General features: G+C 35.2%; 1 protein-coding gene across 2 annotated transcripts in view; it reads left to right on the top strand.

Moving 5' to 3' along the window:
• The window catches only part of LOC123539577 (zinc finger FYVE domain-containing protein 21-like), a 34,788-nt gene extending 29,024 nt beyond the window's left edge, over nt 1-5,764 (top strand). For both annotated transcript variants that reach the window (XM_045324226.2, XM_045324232.2), the window contains 2 exons: nt 4,327-4,454; nt 5,212-5,764. In XM_045324226.2, the coding sequence (XP_045180161.2) occupies nt 4,327-4,454; nt 5,212-5,253 (170 nt within the window). In that variant the 3' untranslated portion in view covers nt 5,254-5,764. The remainder of the gene's footprint in view (nt 1-4,326; nt 4,455-5,211) is intronic.
• Nucleotides 5,765-15,696: the final 9,932 nt, after the last annotated feature.

A 15,696-nucleotide genomic window follows, 5' to 3' on the forward strand; every position in this document is an offset into this window, starting at 1 on the left:
TCATCTTCCCATTTTTGTTTTGTTTGTTCATCAGATCTTTGTCCAAAGGTTGAAAAGGAAAACTGAATCTTAAAAAGGCACATTTAATTTATTATATGACATTGTAGAAGATCTGCAGACTGCAAGGTCCATAATTCACTTGTTTTCCTTTTACAAAAGTATGTCCATTTTCAGATGTATTTGTTGATAATCATTTAGTATAGTGGACGCAACTTGACCCCGATGGTTGACCTTTGCATTATAATACATAATGAGGCACAACCTATTTTTGAAAAGGAGTGTACGTAAAACACGAGCTGCACGAGAAAAAGGAAATATAATTTTGTGTAAATATAAATTAGTGTACTGGAAAGTTTTAATTGATCAAACGTAAGTATATGTACTTTGATACTGCACTGTATACAAACTAATTCCATATAAATATACACGGCTACCCTAAGCACCCTTGATTTCTATAATGAAATAACCGATATGAATAATCAGCGTAAGGTCAACCATCGCGGTCAAGTTGCGTCTACTATATCGCTGTCTAGAGCATAATTTCAAAAACAAAATATGGAACAGTGGAAGTGAGTGAAAAGAAAGCATTAAAAAAGGATACGAAGAGCAAAGTGTGCCTTAATTGGTATTGAATAGAAATTTTAGGTGAAAAGCAGAGGCCATGCCTAATCTTCCTGATTTTTTATTGTACTTTGATCCATGTACAACAAAAAATGTAATATTTTACAAAACGTTAGAAAAATGAATATGTTATAATTATATGTTTGTTGCAACTTATGTATTTTTCTCTCTTCAAACACTCATGCAGACGATTTGGGTGACATGATTGTTATATCACCAAGTAGGAAATTTTATTCACCTAGAAACAAACTTTTTTGCACAGCATTAAATTTCAGGAAGTTGTACTGAAGACTTAGCCTATCAACAGGACACTTGATTATGCACTTTAACAAATTTTATATCTAGTGAGAGCAAGGGTCATGCCTGAGGCAGATTGTATCCAGTGTTATATGTCACCTACAAACCACAAAGGGATACATTCTTGCCAACTACCCTTTACTGAAGTATTTTAGTAATGCTCCAACTTCAGCCATTTTGTTTTATCCAAACTTTTTCCTGTCTCTTATAGGAGATGAAATGAAATAAACATTTCTGTTGCTAAGATATTAAAATCAATGCACTAGTCTTATGAATTAATACATATTCATTGAAATCTAATGCTGACAAAAAATATTTAATAGTTTTCACATTTTCATAATTATTGTATTTGTACACTTGATTTTTTTCTGTGCTAAGTGTTGTGAAAAAATGATTATCTTTAAATGTAGTTTGTTGACTATTGTGTGGTAAACATATAATTATATTGTGGCAATACTGAGAAATTATTTGAGCCGTGCCACGAGAAAACCAACATAGTGGGTTTGCGACCAGCATGGATCCAGACCAGTCTGCGCATCCACGCAGTCTGGTCAGGATCCATGCTGTTCGCTTTTAAAGCCTACTGGAATTGGAGAAACTGTTAGCGAACAGCATGGATCCTGACCAGACTGCACGGATGCGCAGGCTGGTCTGGATCCATGCTGGTCGCAAACCCATTATGTTGGTTTTCTCATGGCACGGCTCATTTCATTTCAAGGGCACAAAAGTTCGTGCCATGGGTCAGAGCAGCTGCTGTTTCATGGGGATATGAACTGTTGGATTTCAAATTTTGAATATAACATAAATGGAAATATTACTTTTTCATTGGGGTGTAAATTTGTGGATACGCACTTCCTTGAGATGCATGAAAATTTATTTCAGACAAGTTATACTGATTTCACGGTATTAATTAATAATTATCCTAAAGCTTTTGATATACAGTAAATAACAACTATCTTTTCTTTCCAATTATATAAGAAATAATATATCTCATTTAGTGATTTGTTGCTGAATAAATCATTGTTTGGAATACAGATGCGAAGGAATTATATCACGAGGGCGCATCTGAACGACCAACAATGATTTTATTCAAGAGCAAATCACTAAATGAGACATATTATTTTGATTCTAACACGTTACCAAGGATTTTAAGTACATCCTTGATGGCATTTATTAAATATTCGCCGTTTGCAGTTGGTTTCTTTTCCAGCATGCTGCTATGCCGTTTGACGCTATGACGTAAAACTTGTGAAGTCAGAACAGTGAATTGTTGTCTAATAATTCACTGTCTTCAGCCTTCTTTGTTTAATTGGAAAATGAATCGGATCGTGTTAGAATAAATAACAAAGTTCTAAGTAAACTAAACTAAACCTCCAGAGAGGAACTAGCTATCTCTGTGTTATAAACATGGTATAAATCTAATCTTTCCAACTGCACTGTATTTTAGTTGAATATCTCTTATGAATCATTTAGACTGCACTATTTCGTTCTGGAAAGAGCTACTTTTCAGCTTTGTTGTTGTCTTTATGTTCCAGAAGCCCCTGTGTGAGTACTTTAATACTATGTACCAAGCTTTCATGAATTTCAAAATCATTTTTTATGTTTTGCACATGAGGGCCGCTGTGCAAAAACCAACATCAGGGCTTTGCGACCAGCAATGATCCAGATCATTGCACACTGTTCATACTGTTCGTTTATCCCTACGTCCATACTCTTTGTTTATTAATTTCAGCATTTTTATGCAAATGATAAAACAGTATGGAACCAGATGTACATGCTGATCTGGATCCAAACTGGTAGCAAAGCCCTGACTTTGGCTATAGCACAGTGCGGCTCACATAGTGACATTCTGTTAAATATTATGTTTTTTAACAGATATTTTTTTTTTGCATTAAAGATTCCATCATGGCTTTTTTCATGTCAGAATTCAAATTAAGACAGGAATGTCAATAGTTTATGTTGATAAGAGCCAGAATAAACTTTGAAAATTACAAACTAGCTTTTTTTCTATCTTGTAGCTCTATTGTCTACTTTACCTCACAGCTTTTTCTCGTCAATTCTTTACCTGCTCTTATAAACAAGATTTTTTTGGCAGTATTTGTATTTCTTGTGTTTACATAGTAAACAAAACAAAAACCCAGTATGTTTATGTAATAAACAAATACAAATTCCTCTTTCAGTTTTGTCAGAATTACCCACTGTCTACATACTGAAATGCTAGCAATGTTAAATACAGGGGAATACCTTATAGCATAGAAATGTTCAATTGTCATTCCCAGTTCACGACCCTAAATCCTAGTTAAATGCTCATGAGTGATGAAGAATTTAAATGATATACAGTTGTGATATAATATTTTTTTTTTTATAATTTACATAATAAATAAATAACCAAATTTTCCATAGAGTGATTGTTCTGTTTCTATAGACAGTGAAATACCATTTTCTTGAGCATCAATGACCAGAGTGCCAGGGCTGATTCAAGCAATGCATGTGTTCCCTGTCCATTTCTTTGTATTTTCTAAGTTGGATAATCAGAACCCAGGATCCTCATCCTCTTTTGACTTTTAGTGATCTGTCTTTTGCTGTGCTTGCAATAACAATGATGATACAAGGCATTTGAGCCTTGCCATGAGAAAACCAACATAGTGCATTTGCGACCAGCATGGATCCAGACCAGCCTGCGCATCGGTGCAGTCTGGTTAGGATCCATGCTGTTTGCTAACAATTTCACTTATTGCAATAGGCTTTGAAAGCAAACAGCATGAATACTGACCAGACTGCGCGGATGCGCAGGCTGGTCTGGATCTTTTAGTCTTGTAGCTTCAGTTCTATCTCCCATGATGAATTTTTAATAAGTGTCATGAAGCTTATTCATACTTGAAAATATTGAGCCAGAATCATTTAGAATTAAAATCTAGCAGATACTGATGAAGTGCCAAGATATCATAGTTTAACCTTTAGCCTGCTGGCGGCAAATATTTCTGCCTTTGCGACCAGTGCAGACCAAGATCAGCCTGCACATCCGTGCAGGCTGATCATGGTCTGCACTGTTCGCTATTCAGTCAGTAAATTTTCAACAAACACCCCTTCAAATAATAAATGGTATTGCCCAAATTGAATGATGGACCATTCCATTTTAGAAATATAGCAGGCTAAGGGTTAACTTAGCATAAAGCCAAGTAGTCTATACATAAGGATAAATTCTAGTTATTATAGAATTGCAGGACTGCGGTACATCTACAAAACTATTAAAAATATTTGCAATTAAATTGATGCCCCTAATGAATGTTAGAAGTATATTATTATATCTTATAAATAATTCTTGCAGATTTTGAAAGGATCTTTTTAATACAGACATTCATAGAGACTGCAAAGTGTATGAACCATATGTTTATTGTATATGTGCAGGTAACCCGCTAGCCAGTGGTTTGGCCATGAAGTACAAGGACAGTTGTGGTGAAATGCAGTTGGTGAAGATGGTTGTAGCTGGACAAAATAAAAGGCAGGGACAGTGCTGGGTTGCCAGTATGCAAAAGGTAAATGCAAGGTTCACATTTTGCAAGAATTTTGTGCATTTCCCAAAAGTTGATTTGTCTCAGACAGAATTATCTGAATGTGAATGGTGGTATAACAGAGACCAGTCTCAAGTTCCTGGAATCTGATTGGTTGTTTCTGAACACAGTTTTGAAATTGGCCAATGACAAGGTTGCATTCAGAGACTGGTCTCCAAACTCTTGGTGCCAGGTGCTTGGGTTTCAAACTGACTTTGGAGACCAGTCTTGGAATGCAAACCTGCCATTGGTCACTTTTAAAGAGTATACACAGACAAAGCAAATGAGATTAGCTTTAGTTATGTGACTTGTCTCTTATATCAGCTTTAAACTGTTTCTTTTTCTGGGAATCTGGTTAAAATTTTTAAGTTTCACAGAATGATGGGAAGGGCTTTATAGTGATTGTATAAAAGCAGGATTTTTTGGTAAAATCAGTTCAGGAGGTTAACTATAAAATGATACAATCTATACTGTTTTGTATGGAAATATTTGATTATGAATTATTGTGTTATTTGTTTTCTTGACTTACAAGGTTTATATGGGAACTGTGAAAGTAGTCAGAATTGATGATAATGATGATGATGGATGATGATGATGATGATGATGACTGTTTTGAAAATGATAATTATACTAATAAGTAATAATTGTATATTCCTCGAGTAAAACTGATTGTTCTATTTTTGTGTAAAAATATTGTTATTACTCTGTTACGACTGAGTTATGCATATATTTGATATTTCAGGCCTTCAAGATGATACATGATTCAAGAACAAGTATACGCTGATATACCTGACACAGTGGTCAGCAAAACTACTTAAAATTTGGGAAGGGTGCAATGTCAGATACTTCTAGTGAAATAAAATGGACCACTTTCTTGATGGTTAACTGTAAACAAATACAGACCAATTTTATGGCATTTAGAAATTTACTAATACTGTCCAAAAAAAGAATGAATCAATTTCTTGACAGTTACCATAGACAAATATAGACCAATTTTATACTTAGAATCTTGAAATTCATTGATGTGAAATAAAACAGATCAGTATCTTGACATTTAAACAGGAACAAATAAAGACCAATTTGATATCATTTTGAATTTTACAAAAATTGTAAAATAAAATTGATAAAAATCTTGACAGTAACTGTAAACAAATACAGATCAATTTTATGCCAATTTGAAATTTACAAATACTGTGAAATAAAATGAATATTTTCTTATTGAAAGTTTCATACATAATACTGACCCATTTTTGTTCATTCTTAATGTTACAAATAAATCACTTCATCAGAAAAGATACGTTATAATTATTTTTCTTTTTTTAGCTCATCTGATTTTTTGAAAAAAAAAAATGATGAGTTATTGTCATCACTTGATCGGTGTCGGCGTCTGCGTCTGCGTCGGTGTTGCCTGGTTAAGTTTTATGTTTAGGTCAGCTTTTCTCCTAAACTATCAAAGCTATTGAAACTTGGAACACATGTTCACCATCATAAGCTGACCCTGTACAGCAAGAAACATAACTCCATCCTGCTTTTTGCAAGATTTATGGCCCCTTTTGGACTTAGAAAATATCATATTTCTTGTTAAAATATATGTTAAGTCAATTTTTTCTCATAAACTAAAAAGCTATTGCTTTGAAACTTGCAACACTTGTTACACATAAGCTGACCTGTACATCAAGACACATAACTCATCCTGCTTTTTTGCAAGAATTATTGCCGCTTTTGGACTTAGAAAATCATTTCCCTGTGTTGAAGTTTTTATGTTTAGGTCAGCTTTTCTCCTAAACTATCAAAGCTATTGAAACTTGGAACACATGTTCACCATCATAAGCTGACCCTGTACAGCAAGAAACATAACTCCATCCTGCTTTTTGCAAGATTTATGGCCCCTTTTGGACTTAGAAAATATCATATTTCTTGGTTAAGTATTATGTTTAGGTCAACTTTTCTCCTAAACTAAAAAAGCTATTGCTTTGAAACTTGCAACACTTGTTTACCATCATAAGCTGACCCTGAACATCAAGACACATAACTCCATCCTGCTTTTTGCAAGAACTATTGCCCCTTTTGGACTTAGAAAATCAGTTTTCTTGGTTAAGTTTTATGTTTAGGTCAGCTTTTGTCCTAAACTATCAAAGCTATTGCTTTAAAACTTGCAACACTTGTTCACCATCATAAGCTGACCCTGTACAGCAAGAAACATAACTCCATCCTGCTTTTTGCAAGATTTATGGCCCTTTTTGGACTTAGAAAATATCAGATTTCTTGGTTAAGTTTTATGTTTAGGTCACCTTTTTCTATGAAACTATCAAAGCCATAGCTTTGAAACTTGCAACACTTGTTCACCATCATAAGCTGACCCAGTACAGTAAGAAATATAACTCCATCCTGCTTTTTGCAATAATTATTGCCCCTTTTGGACTTAGAAAATCATTTTCTTGGTTGAGTATTATGTTTAAGTCATCTTTTCTCATAAATTATCAAAGCTATTGCTTTAAAAATTGCAACAGTTTTTCACCATCATAAGCAGACACTTTACATCAAGAAACATAACTCTATTCTGCTTTTTGCAAGAATGATGGCCCTTTTTAGACTTAGAAAATCATGGGTAGGACAATATTTCTTTTATACAAAAAAATCAGATGAGCATCAGCACCCGCAAGGCGGTGCTCTTGTTATTGATTTGCTGGTACTAATTTTCAAATCTAAATTTGAATACCACCTTTCTAGTGCTAAATGAAAAAAACACTTTTTTTATCTAGCTGCAGATTTATGACAATATATAATATTGTTGTACCTTTTCTTGTGATGTTGTTTACGTTGTTATTTATTTATGCAAAGCTGTATAATTGAACCGCACAATGAGAAAACCAACATAGTGCGTTTGGGACCAGCATGGATCCAGACTGTTCGCTTTCAAATACTATTGCAATTAGAGAAACCATTAGCGAACAGCATGGATCCTGACCAGACTGCGGGAATGCGCAGGATGGTCTTGATCCATGCTGATCGCAAACGCACTATGTTGGTTTTCTCATGGCGCTACTCATTTATTTATGCAAAGCTGTATATAGATGTTATTGTTTATTTGATTTTTGTAAGCTGAAGGAGACAGAGAGTATAATATAATTGATTTAAGGAACTGAAAGTTTTAGGGGACCATTTTGTATTGCAAAATTTGAATATTGTTATATAAATATATTTGTTGTAATTATAAGCAAGCCTTTTTAAGGACATGTTTCATGCACGTGATTTGTAAATCCTTGTTTCATTTTATCAGTTCACTGCTAAGAACAATGACAAAGAAACACTACCTGCGTGAGAGACTCGTAACTTGCTCAGATAGTGTTTTTGTCATTATTTTTGGCAATGAGTTAATCTTTAGCCTGCTTGAGGCAAGTGATTTTGCCTTTGCGACCAGTGCAGACCAAGGTCAGCCTGCACATCCGTGCAGTCTGACCATGGTCTGCACTGTTCGCATTTCAGTCAGTAAATTTTCAGTAAACACCCCTTTGAATGGTAAGTGGTACTGCCCAAATTGACTGATGGACCAGTTCATTTTTAGCTCATCTGATTTTTTGAAAAAAAATGATGAGTTATTGTCATCACTTGAGCGGTTGTCGGCGTCGGCGTCGGCGTCGGTGTCGGCGCTGCGTCGGCGTTGCCTGGATAAGTTTTGATGTTTAGGTCAGCTTCTCCTAACTACAAAGCTATTGCTTGAAACTGGGAATACTTGTTCACCATCATAGCTGAACCCGTATAGCAAGAAACATAACTCCATCTTGCATTTTTGCAAACTATGGCCCCTTTGTACTTAAAAAATATCAGATTTTCTTAGTTAAGTTTTATGTTTAGTCAACATTACTCCTAAACTATCAAAGCTATGCTTTGAAACATGAATACTATGTTCATACCATCAAAGCTGAACCCTGTACATCAAGAAACATAACTCCATCTTGCTTATTTGCAAGATTTAATGCCCCTTTTGGACTTAGAAAATCATTGTCTGTGGTTAAGTTTTATGTTTTAGGTCATGCTTTAATCCTAAACTATCAAGCTATTTGCTTTTAAAACTTCAAACACTTGTTCACCATCATAAGTTGACCCTGTACAGCAAGAAACATAACTCCGTCCGACTTTTGCAAGATTTATGGCCCCAATTTGGACTTAGAAAATATCAGATTATCATTGTTAGAGTTTTTATGTTTAGGTCAACTTTTTGCCTTAAACTATCAAAGCTATTGCTTTGAAACTTGCAACACTTGTTCACCATCATAAGCTGACCCTGTACAGCAACAACATAACTCCATCCTGCTTTTTGCAATAATTATTGCCCTTTTGGACTTAGAAAATCATTTCTTGGTTGAGTATTATGTTTAAGTCAACTTTTCTCATAAACTATCAAAGCTATTGCTTTAAAACTTGCAACAGTTTTTCACCATCATAAGTGGACACTGTACATCAAGAAACATAACTCTATCCTGCTTTTTGCAAGAATGATGGCCCTTTTTAGACTTAGAAAATCATGGGTAGGACAATATTTCTATTACACTAAAAAAAATCAGATGAGCGTCAGCACCCGCAAGGCGGTGCTCTTGTTAAAAATATAGCCGAGGGTAAAGGTTAATAGCAATATATTTTAGCTTGAAAATTTAAAGAAACAGTCTGAATTCGTGGTATCATTTGTGTGTATAATGTTCTATGTTTAAAGTATATTTGGTTGGTCAAGGTATATGCAATGTAAGTGATGCAGTCGAACCTCATTTACTTCGAATTGTAGGGACCGGAAAAATTTGTTGGAGTTATCGGCAGTTCGAGCCATTAAACACTATACATTGTAGAGGGATTTGCCAGGACCTCGCGCTGAGTTCGAGGAAACGGCGATGTTTGAACTATCAGAGTAAGAGGGAACAAAGTTATATAAATATTGATAGCAAGAACAACCTGTACTTCATACAAATACTGTGCATACATGTTTGTTCTTTATTTGAGGTATATTGTACTGATCACTGACTTACAATGCAGATAATACTATGCATATTAAGATAGCAATAAGTACTTTTACTGTATACAATAGCTTCAAAGGTCTGCATGTACATAATTGTGTCTAAGGATAAAATGTTTTTGCTTAACATCTTCGAATATTAAAAAAAAATACATGTAGTTAGATATATTTGATTGTAATGTAGATCACATAATGCTTTTTGGGGGATTTTTGTGCATGCTTTTGTTTGTAGATTTAAGCTACATGTTTGGTTTATTTTGATAAAAGCATTACTTGAAATATGCACAGAACATACAGAACTCTACCTCTACATGTTGTATGCTTCAGATAATGTCAGTTTTCAATCTGGGGAAAAATGTGGCTTGAAGGTTTGTAAAATGCTATGATAGATGGAAAAAGTACTAAGAAAATGTAAATACAATATAGTTAAGTGGGAAGTAATGTTTTTTTGCTGTTTATTTAGCGCTTAAACTTTACTGTGTATTAAGTGCTTGTTAGAAATTCATACAGATGTTTCACAATATTGATGGCTTGTTATGTAAATAAATATTTGCTTATATTACACAGTCACTACAGCTTTCTGTAAAAGGGAAATTAAAGAGTCATGAAAAATATATTAAAGGCCTTTTAACTTTCCAAGCATGGACCATATGTGGCAAGGTGGTTGAGTTGCTTATTTTTCAATATTCTGTATATTACTTTAAATAGCGTCAACGAAAACTACAATTTACCCACTAAGTCTTTCATTAATAATATGTATTTATAAACTATTTGATCCAGATTTCAGTAATTCTTAAGAATATAAAGCAAATACCATTCATAATAACATCATTCTAAAGATTGAGCGGCAATTGAAAAGGTTTTGTATTCAAGAGATTCTGATTTTTGGATATTGTGTCAAATGCAATTTTGTAAGGGTATTTGCCAAAAATAATGACAGAAACCAGTACCTGAGCAACTATATATTACGCATTCAAGTAGTAGTATTCCCTTCATTATTCTTGGAAGTGTGTGGTAAATATCAGTTATTTTTTTTGACACTATAAAGTTTCAAATTTTGTTGATTTTTTGTTGATGGATTGTTAAATATAACTTACTGTACATCCTAGTTAGCATATAAGCAACATCTCTGTGTAAAAATCTTAAGAAAAATCTTCTTTTTTTTCATATGCCAGAATTAAACAGGGAAAATTCAAGTTTTGGCCATAAAAGTGTTAGAACTGTTTTAAATGTTCAAATATATTTTATTGCAGTCCCTAGAGTGTGTAGTAAATATCAGTTTTTTGTGTGTGTTTTTTTTGACACTGTAAAGTTTCAAAGTTTCTATTTTGATTTTTTTGTTGATGGATTGTTAAATATAATTTACTGTACATCCTAGTTAGCATATAAGCAGCATCTCTGTGTAATATTCTTAAAATTAAAAAAAAATCCATTATTTTCCATATGCCAGAATTAAACATGGAAAATTCGATTTTTGGCTGTAAAAATGTTAGAACTGTTTTAAATGTTCAAAAATATCATATTACCACCCCAAGAGACCTTTAGAGTGATATAAAACTTGTATCTGTATGTTGCAAAACAAAGCTGCATTTCAGGATAAAATCTGTCAACGATTTATAACTATTACTTTGTCAGACTTTTTTGTTGGGTTTAACATCGCACAGACACAATTATAGGTCATATTGCGACTTTCCAGCTTGGGTGGTGGAGGAAGATCCCAGGTGCTCTTACGTGTATTATTTTATCATGAGTGCCCCTGGATAGAATTGCCGACCTTCCATAAGCCAGCTGGATGGCTTCCTCACATGAAGAATTCAAACGCTCAAGTGAGGTTCCAACCCACTTCGGTGAGGGGCAAGTTATTTGAAGTCAGCGAATTTAACCACTCGGCCAGGGATGCCCCCAGACTTTATTTAGACTTAACCACTGTCCATGAAATCATCTTTCAGGATAAAGCTAAAGTAGCTTATTACTCTGTAACCGTCTGACATAAATTTATGTAAGCGTTGATACATAGATTTTGTGTTAAGCAGTGATGGCTTTTTGCTAACTTAGAAAATGATGAAAATTTAATGTTATGTCGGAAAGTGGTTATGCTAATTGTACTGTATATATAGTGAGTGTTATGAATCTCGTGAAACCCAAGCAATAATAAAGAGTGTATGGAAACTATAAGACAGGGTGTATTCTGTTTTATTTAATGTATTGTACTTGTTTTGTTTCTGTCGGGTTTAGAGTCACACCAACTTAATTAAGGTCATATAGTGACTTCCCAGCTTTGATGGTGGAGGTGGACCCAAGATGCCTCTCTTGGCACTATTCCAGGCATGGGTGAATATATCTGATCTGATTCAGTAGAACCACCAGTCTTCTGTAAGATAGATAGGTGGCTTCATCACATGAAAGAATTCTAAAACCTTACTGCTGTGTCAAACCCACATCAATGAGGGGCACAAGATTCAAGTCAGCAATGATAACCACTCAGTCACAGGTTCCAGTTGGTGTCCTGTAGTCATGAGGTAAAAATTGTTTATAAGTCAATCCTGTGCTGTTGACCACATGTGAATATAGACCACCTTATTTTATAGTACCATCAGTTGGTACATATCTATTAGAGTTTTTCTATTTTTGGCTTTGTTTATGATTTGTGATGTTTTTTCTTTAATGTTTCACTGTAAATGATTTTGTTGTATTTGTTTGGAACAGTATTTTGATTAATGCAGACATGAATATATTTAAAGGTACAGTTGAATAGACCTCCATTATGCTGTGTAAGGGTTATAATAATGCCATGAATTTACTTACCATTATTTATTTAATTGTAATTTAAGAAATTTAATGTAATAAATGTTTTTAAATGATTTACAATCTTCACTATGAGGACACTTTGTTGCATAGCGTCTTGTATTAACTACATTGTTATCATTTAATATATGCATGTTTATACAAGAAGGATTCTGTATAACCAGGATTTTGTCAATATTATAACCCTCTAAATTCTATAATCTAAAAAACACATGCATATTTATAGCAATAATATTAAATGTCTGTTTACTGTGCCCAAAGTTTGGAAATATGAACATCCTTACAGCTGTAACCCATATAATGTTATAGTCAAACTTTTCTTGCAGTTAAAATGATTTTTATAGAATTTTTGCTTCTACCTGATGTAATTGATACTTGTCCAAATTTTGGGTCCATTTCGAATAAATATTGCTTTATCTTGTTCTATTTTCTGTTCTTTTATATGGCCAATTTTGTGATATATGAAGTGCTGATTTTAATTTGTAATACAGTGAAACACTGCTTGCTTGGTCATCCGTGACTCTAGGGCCTGAGTTTCCTCAAGCAATTTATGTGGTCCACTGCCATTTTGCTTATATTTGGTATGTTTCGATCGCTTGAGACCCTAAAGCATTTGCTTATCTCTTGTGACCGCGACGATCAGTGTTTCACTGTAGTTTAATGTTTTGTTTGATCATTGTTGCTGTTAAGTGTCTTCCTTGTATTCTGTTACTGCTTTGTTGTAAATATGTACAAATTACAAATAAATATATATTATTACATGTTGTATCATGAAATATATTTACGGCAATGCCGGTTCCAACCTGTGATTACATGCGCTTACAATTTCTGACATTTATATTCAGTATGCCACAAGTCTGCATTTTCACTTGTGTCTGTAACTAGCCAACAATTAGACACTTGCAATGCGAATGTCATCATCCCACATTTCCATACTTAAAAGGCCTCACTTATGTATGTCACCTGCCCGCCTTCAGACACTTGTAATTAAGTAATAATTCGTAGCAAAACCGTTTTTTAACACTATTTATACACGATGAGCGGTTATACATCGGGCGTAATAATTTCACGAGGGCGTAGCAATGTGTATGTCACTAGTCCGCCCTCGGACACGTGCAATGTGTATAACAGCAGTCCACTTTAGGCCACTTGAAATGTGTTTGTCTCCAGTCAGCCTTTGGAAACTTGCAATGTGTGTGATATCAGTCCAATTTGGGCCACTTGCAATGTGTAGTTTCCTGTCCACCCTCAGACACTTGCAATATTTGTGACACCAGTCCACTTAAAGCCACTTTCAATGTGTATGTTATCTGTCCACCCTCAGACGCAATGTGTGTGAAACCAGTACAGTTTAGGCCACAGGCAATGTGTATGTCACCACTCCATCCTCAGACACTTGCAATATGTGTGACACCTATCCACTATAGGCCACTTTCAATGTGTATGTCACCAGTCCACTTTAGGTCGCTCGCAATGTGTATTCCGTCTGTCCACCCTCAGACACTTGCAATGTGTGTAACACCAGCTAACTAGGTCAATTGCAATATGTATGTCACCAGTCAACCCTCAGACACTTGCAATTTGTATGACACCAGTCCGTTAACTTTAGGCCACTTGCAATGTATATTTCACCAGTCCGCCCTGAGACACTTGCAATGTGTGTGACACCAATCCACCTTAGGCCACTTGCAATGTATGTGACACCAGTCCACCCTCAGACACGTGCAATGTGTGTGACACCAATCCGCTATAGGCCGCTTGCAGTGTTGACCAGTCTGCCCTTGGACACTTGCAATGTGCGTGACACCAGTCCACCCTCGGACACATGCAATGTGTGTGTCACCAGTCCACTTTAGGCTACTTGCAATGTATGTGACACCAGTCCACCCTCAGACACTTGCAATGTGTGTGACACCAATCCACTATAGGCCACTTGCAATGTGTATGTCACCAGTCCGCCTTCAGACATTTGCAATGTGTGTGACACCAGTCCACCTCAGGCTACTTGCAATGTGGATGTCACCACTTCACCCTCAGACACTTGCAATGTGTGTGACACCAATCTATTTTAGGCTACTTGCAACGTGTATGTCACCAGTCTACCCTCAGACACATATTTGTGACCCTAGTCCACACTCAAACTATTGCAATGTGTGTGACACCAGTCAACCCTCAGACACTTGCAATGTGTGTGACACCAATCCACTTTAGGCTACTTGCAATGTATATGTCACCAGTCCGCCCCCAGACACTTTTCATGTGTCCTCATTAGGCCACTTGCAATGTGTTTGTCACCATTCTACTTTAGGATACTTGCAATGTATATGGCACCAGTCCACTTTAGGACACTTGCAATGTATATGTCGCCAGCTCGGCCTCAGCCACTTGAAAAATGTATGACACCAGTCCACTTTAGGCCACTTGCAATGCGTGTGACACCATTCCACCCTCAGACACTTGCAATGTGTGTGACACCAGTCCACCCTCAGACACTTGCAGTATGTATGACACTAGTCCACATTAGGCCAATTGCAATGTATGTTACCAGCCTGTCCTCAGATACATGCAATGTGCATGTACCAATCCACATTAAGCCTAGTGAGAATTGCAAATTTTCTTCCCGAACGGGAAGTGTATGATTTCCCATTCAGGAAGATAGATTGTTTACACAACTTTTAACATACGACTTTTTCGCAATGCTGAAAACAGAAACTGATAAAACGCTTCAAACATCAGCTTCCTAAAATGTAGAAGAATCACAACAAAAACTACTCAATCCAAGGCTGACCAGAAACAGCAACGATGTTCATGCTGAACATCACTTCTGAACAGTCTTTACGACCATCAGTGCTCCTTTACTTTCCATGAAAATGTGTTTGTGGTCAAAATACATATTCTCACAAAAATGCATTATTTCACTTCATTTTATCCAGCAAACATTTATTCAAATTTAAATTTATGAAATATCAAAACACAGATTTCAAACACATCCTATATATAATACACCAATGCGCTCTTCAAGCCAGAAGTCCTGTAATTACTTAAGTTTTTTCCTTACATATATGAGTACCGTATTACCTTGCCTAATAATTAGGAGAAACTTAGTTCTGTTGTCTTATATAAATGGCATGCTTAAATGCTATTTAGCCTATAAAATTATGCTAAAGTCATTTACTGTTTCGTGCTGTGTAGCATTTATAGAAATCTCGGTTAACGGGCAAAAATTTATTTGCGATACATGCCCTAAATTATTCTAATAGAGTTTCATGGTAAGAGAATATATCCCCGATAATCTTAATTAAGTTGTGTAAAAAATAAAGCACATTGTCTGCGTAAATATAAAGATCGAAATAAGCATGCTATATTATGACATAAGCGTATTTTCTATGACGTGAGCCAAGAATGATATTTCATATT

The sequence above is a fragment of the Mercenaria mercenaria genome, chromosome 1, assembly GCF_021730395.1.
Source record: "Mercenaria mercenaria strain notata chromosome 1, MADL_Memer_1, whole genome shotgun sequence".
In the NCBI taxonomy this organism is placed as follows: Eukaryota; Metazoa; Mollusca; class Bivalvia; order Venerida; family Veneridae; genus Mercenaria; species Mercenaria mercenaria.